This window comes from Squalius cephalus (assembly GCF_949319135.1).
Source record: "Squalius cephalus genome assembly, chromosome: 16".
NCBI lineage: Eukaryota > Metazoa > Chordata > Actinopteri > Cypriniformes > Leuciscidae > Squalius > Squalius cephalus.
Window position 1 is genome coordinate 31,265,199 of NC_137137.1, and position 6,643 is coordinate 31,271,841.

General features: G+C 35.4%; 1 protein-coding gene across 1 annotated transcript in view; it reads right to left on the reverse strand.

Annotated features, from left to right (window-relative positions):
* Positions 1-6,643, reverse strand: part of antxr1a (ANTXR cell adhesion molecule 1a) — a 70,305-nt gene extending 63,662 nt beyond the window's left edge. Inside the window, exon 1 of the mRNA XM_079897146.1 lies at positions 6,107-6,643. Within this exon, the coding sequence (XP_079753272.1) occupies positions 6,107-6,249 (143 nt within the window). The 5' untranslated portion in view covers positions 6,250-6,643. The remainder of the gene's footprint in view (positions 1-6,106) is intronic.

Here is a 6,643-nt window from a genome sequence, read left to right on the forward strand (position 1 = left end):
ATCAGCGAGACGCGTCATTTGACGTCAGTTCCAATATAGAGGCAAGTCCTGCTTCCAACAAGCATAGCATGGAGCTATGTCAAACGTAAAACCAAACTTTAACATTAAACATTAAGTTTATATAATGATACCTTAATTTTTGCATCATGTCACCTATTTTCAAATTGAATGCCATTTTATGCTATTATTTTATTCTTTTTTGCTATATAATTGTCACAAACACAAGAAATACTCTCGTTGTGTCATTTCCAGTGTTGAGGGTAACGCAAATCAAGTAAAGCAAGTTACGTAATCAGATTACTTTTTTCAAGTAACTAGTAAGTAATGCATTACTTTTAAATTTACAACAAGATATCTTTAAATAAGTAACACAATTTACTGTTTTCCCACTTATCGACTGACACTTATCGACTGACCCATTTTCATTCATGTTGAGAAAAATCAGGAGTAAGTGCAGAGGCGTTGTGTGTGTGCTGTGTGAATGATGGTTATTGTAGTTCTATCTAGACTAAATGTGAGCAGGCATTTACTCATCTCACTTGCACAAAAACAGATTCAGTATTCTGCTAAATGAATAAAACAGTAAAATGCAAATTCAGTATATAACACAAACCTGCAATTATTAAATATATTAAATTACACCAATACAGCCTACTTTATGCATTTAATCTCACTTTATTAACCAATGCCTTTGCTGGTGACCCTCAATGATCCAATTCACAGGTCAGAGTTCACAGGTGTCACATGTACCAAAATGGTATCAATTAGTTATAATAACTTGTCCGTGAAGACACAAAAAAGGACCGGTATGCTGAAAATTTGGGACAGTGGACAAATATTTAGTTGAAAGAATGATGTGACTGACCAGAAGTTCCAGAACTATTCCAGAGACAATAACAGTCATTCCTGCTCATTAGTGTTATGAGTTATATTATTAGTTTCATAACACATGCGCCTTTATTCCCAACACTGCTTCTAAACTGTTCTCTTGTTGCACTCTCTGCAGAAGTGATTGAGCTGAATGAAAGGAGGAGAACAGTAAATGTCCTTCACAGACCCTCCTGAGCACAGAAGCCAAACCATGAAGCCCACAGCTATAAAGTGGAGCCACAGAGATGGCCCATAAGTAGAACAACCAAACCCTGACTTTCCCATAACTCAGATACAAGGCAAAGCTGATTGATTTGTGTTGATAAATTAACCCGTGTAAACATAACCAGAACTTAATGGTAGGCATTGTCCCATGATAGCTTCAAGGCTCATGTTTTATATGCTAACTTAATTCCATTGCATTATAAATAGACTGTAACACCGCATGACTGATTATGACAAGTTGTGTTTGTATATAGCATTTAAAATACATGAATCTGATTAGCAAAATAATGCTGAAACTATTGCAATAGACAGATTTGATTGTATCTTGCCAAATTTATACTTGAAAAGTGCCACACATTTAGGTGTCTTTACATCGACTATTTAATTCTGCTCAGAGGTGGCATACAGTACATGTATTTACAATCAAGTTACAACTGTCTATTTTGATACTAGGGGCTGAAGTGGGTCAGAGCATGATTTAGTCTGGCTTTTATGTGTAATTGCATCTTTACACTGAATTTTGTGCAGGCACAGAATAGCCTTAAAAGTAGCTGCAATTTTTTTTATAAACACTTTTTGTTATAGGCTACTGGTTAAAACTCTACACATCCTGATAGCAATCAATAGAAGTGGTCTATATATTAAAGAAATATCGGTAACACTTTACAATAATAGTACATGAATAATCATGTACTAATTCCTGAATTAATAATTACTTTACTATGAACTAATGATGAGTTAAGACATGTATTAATGAGGTACTAACCTTAATTACGACATGAGTATCATGAATTCCTACATGAATATACCATCTTAACTACGCGTTAGTACATGCTTGTTAATTAATGTATTAATTAACATTTCGAGGTAAAGTAAATCAAACATGCTCTAGATCAGAAGAAAGATGTACTAAAAGGGCACAATGTTAAATTGTTCATAAATTTAACACCATCAATTGTCACATACATCAGTGAATGACACAAGATGTCTTGAAATATTTATATTAAACCTACTCATTGAACACACATTCCGTTTTAAGTGATTCCACTGCTGCCTTCAAGTGTAAAATACCTACTACACTAGCATATTCATTAAACAGATGCAATTTTCAAAATTAAAATCAGTGTTAGCACAGATGATGGTTATTTTCTGGATTTGTTTACTGTCTTTATATCATAATGCAGTCGGATGTTAGTCTTGTTTGCTGGCTCTTCTTTGGGGCCACTATTGCCCCTTCAAAATTTGTCCACTTTTTTCCTACCGTTCAGTTCCTTCATCTAAATTCAGGCACAGCACCTCTGCTCTTCCACTTCTTTACAAACCACCGACAAGCACCAAATGATATCTGATTTAGAAGAGCTGAATATGTATAAAACATGTGTAATTGATACATTTTTGAAGATTTACTCTTGGATTTTCCAAGTAATTAATGATGAGTTAGTAATGATGTGCCCCCCCAAGTAAAGTCATGACATTATGATACATTAACAAGTCATGAATTCATGTTACTTTCCAAGTAATTAATGATGAGTTAGTAATAATGTGCCCCGCCATGAAGTAAAAGTAACATGAATTCATGACTTGTTAATGTATCATAATGTCATGACTTTACTTGGGGGGGCACATCATTACTAACTCATCATTAATTACTTGGAAAGTAACATGAATTCATGATTTGTTAATGTATCATGTAATTTCTTGTCTTGGCCCTCCAAGAGTAAATCTTCAAAAATGTATCAATTACACATGTTTTATACATATTCAGCTCTTCTAAATCAGATATCATTTGGTTTGTAAAGAAGTGGAAGAGCAGAGGTGCTGTGCCTGAATTTAGATGGAGAAGGAACTGAACGGTAGGAAAAAAGTGGACAAATTTTGAAGGGGCAATAGTGGCCCCAAAGAAGAGCCAGCAAACAAGACTAACATCCGACTGCATTATGATATAAAGACAGTAAACAAATCCAGGAAATAACCATCATCTGTGCTAACACTGATTTTAATTTTGAAAATTGCATCTGTTTAATGAATATGCTAGTGTAGTAGGTATTTTACACTTGAAGGCAGCAGTGGAATCACTTAAAACGGAATGTGTGTTCAATGAGTAGGTTTAATATAAATATTTCAAGACATCTTGTGTCATTCACTGATGTATGTGACAATTGATGGTGTTAAATTTATGAACAATTTAACATTGTGCCCTTTTAGTACATCTTTCTTCTGATCTAGAGCATGTTTGATTTACTTTACCTCGAAATGTTAATTAATACATTAATTAACAAGCATGTACTAACGCGTAGTTAAGATGGTATATTCATGTAGGAATTCATGATACTCATGTCGTAATTAAGGTTAGTACCTCATTAATACATGTCTTAACTCATCATTAGTTCATAGTAAAGTAATTATTAATTCAGGTATTAGTACATGATTATTCATGTACTATTATTGTAAAGTGTTACCGAAATATCTTCTGTGGAAGTCACAGGACCAAATATTTTCGTCCAATCAATTGCATTCGCTCCAATAGAATGTCCTACCTGCCTGTCAGCATAGGCTATGTATTTCCACACGACATCACACGTCATCAGCGCGTTCTGCATGAATGAATATGCAGCAGTCAGGTGGTGCAACTAGAGCTCTGCAAGTTGTTTACGTTCATTATGATTGTAATGTTATTTGGCTTGAGACATGAGGTAAATTAACGTCGTCTCTCATAACACTATGCAGACTGCGTTCATGTGTTTTGAAAGAGGCGTGGCTTTTGAGAGCATGGCTTCTGGAGGGAGGGTGGGAAATCATGCTTTCAAAGCTAGCTTGCTAATGTTAGCCTCTCAGATTACCTAATGCCTACCCTACCCTTAATGCCATAATAAAAGGGGGTGTTATTAACATTATTATGAAATAAAGAGAAACGTTTAGGAAATTTTGAACAATTTAATTCAAAGAAAAGTTATGATGTTAAATAAATTAGTTACAGATGTCCTTGATTCAAATGAAGCACAAGATGCACATTTCAAATCATTCTGAAGAACATCCGTTTTTCTTTTAAGTCACCTTGAGTGCTGCTGTTATTAAAGTGAAAGTAGACATAGCAAATCAAATCCTGAAATGAATGTAATTTAGCTATTTGCTTTGGCATTTTCTGTCATCAGCGCATTCATTAACTTTATTCTCCCATAGCATTTCTAGAATTAATTTTGTCTCTAATAGAACAATAATATTTTGACTTCACAAGTCTTGTAGATGATGAAAGACATGGAAAGAGTCTACAGGAACCCTTGAAAGAGTGTCTTGGCCATTGGGTGCTGAAAATGACGACATGTTCTTTGCACCAATATGCAATATCATAATCAAATCAACATTGTTATATTCATGAAAATGTTATTTCTGAATACAAAAAAGCGAATGAACGAAGAGAAAATGATTTAGATCCGACAGAATTCGATTTACACACAAGATCCAAGGCAGTGACGTAAAGGGGAAATGAGTTGAGATACAGCTGTATGTCACTGTAAAACAATATGAATGTGTCCAACAAATACATCACATTCACAGCTGAACTGCCAGGCTATCCATGACGAATGATTTACATGTATTAGGAAACACAGCTGTGTTATTTTTTACTTGAAACACATTCGTCGAACATGAACATAACACTCTGGGGAAAAGTTGCCAAGTAGAGCCAAAGTTTAGACTGGTAGAATCAAAATAGTTGGAAACTGTGACCCACATCCAATCTAATGTATGTCCATGTGTGTGTATTTATATTGTGTACAGCATGCAGGCAAACATGATGATTGAGTTCAGAGCCGTATGCAATTGATTTTCCATGTGTTCTTATAGGTCCTAGGGCTTTTGCCACAATACATGCCAAAATTAGGTCAAGATAGCTTGTGATTTGCCATGCATACTATCAAACGAAACTAAAACAACCTTAATTTGTAGTCAAAATGCATAAAAGAACATTACTTTTCTATTCAACTGCCTATGTGGAACTAATATGGCAAATAGCCTCTTAAACCAGCTGTTTAATCTATCATTCCCTTGCAGGCTTTTGGCTCAGAGCTGCATATTTGTAAACTGCCCTCAGAGGGCACTACTTGCATCCAGCCAGTGTGTCCGCATTGACCCCAAACATGCAATTTTCTCACCTCATGTTAGATGAGACATATGTTACAGAGGAAAACAATTATCTTTATCATCATTCTCTCTCTCTCTCTCTCTCTCTCTCTCTCTCTCTCTCTCTCTCTCTCTCTCTCTCTCTCTCTCTCTCATTAACTCTTATATGTCAATGCCATTCTACACTAACTGATAAAATATAAAACTAAAGCAAAATCAAAATATTTCACAAAAAAAATCAACAATATAATAAGTATAAAACAATAGATATAGTGAAGACAAAATATAGGCTATATTGGCACTTTGCTGTTGCTGAACGTTAGTGGATAATATTTACTGTGATGATCTACATCTGTGGATCCTCTGATAGGACACCTGTGTGAACTTGAGGAGAACTGACTTTAATAAAAGTCATTGAGCAAAAATTATGAAGAAAAGTGAAGTATTTCTCAGAAAAGAATGTGCAGCATTTGTCAGCAGATGCCACTTATTTTGCATCTAATGTAATGAAGTTCAGTCAGTGAGTGTTTAAATGGCATAGGCATTCATTTTAAAATGATCTTCAAAGTATCCTAAAGAGACGGACGTGACTCTTGGAGTTAGTTTCCATTAAAACAATGGGTTGCAACATGAAAGCATCACTTAATTTAGCATTCCTCACTGTAACAGAACCTGAAAAGCTTTAAGATATGCATTGCATTTAAATAAGGCTAATTCTACATGTGCATTTGTAATTTATACATGTGCATTCCACTGTCTGTTATAACTAAATCAGGTTAATCGGTTCACTCATCGTGAGTCTTAAATGGTATGCAGACGCCAACACAGCATTTATGGAGTGTTGTCATGCTTAGCATGGTAAGGAGAAGTGGTAAATAACAGGATAACTTACTTGTCAAGAACAAAATAGAGGTCAAAACCCCCATAGCAGGAGGAAGCTGCAGTCCCTCTTTCCGGCACAAGTCCTGTATTTCCATTCGCAGTGCCCACCAATTTGACACAGAGCAAAACTGCTATCCTCCAAAGTCTGCACATGTTGTAAAGCACTGTTTGAGTCAAGCAAATGTCAGGACTACAGGAAAAATATAAAAGTGACCATGAGAGAAAAATAAGGTTTCACAGGGTCCTTAACAATCCATAATCCTTATGTGGAGACCTAATTTGGAGAAAGCATTCTCCAAAAGACTGAATTTGTCTTCTTTGTTCTTCTAGGGTCCTGTGGTGGCAGAGTGAATGTTTTACAGAAAAAAATAAGAAAATGTCACTGGATAGAAATAAGTTTCTAGAGCCCAAATGCACACATGTAAATGTGTACATGTACCCAAAAGTCTGACACACTTCTGCTCGCTGCCCCAGTTGCTGCTAGATTGATGGAGTGTGGGAGGGAGTGTGGTTGTGTGTGTTTATGTTTGAGAATGTGTGTGTGTGT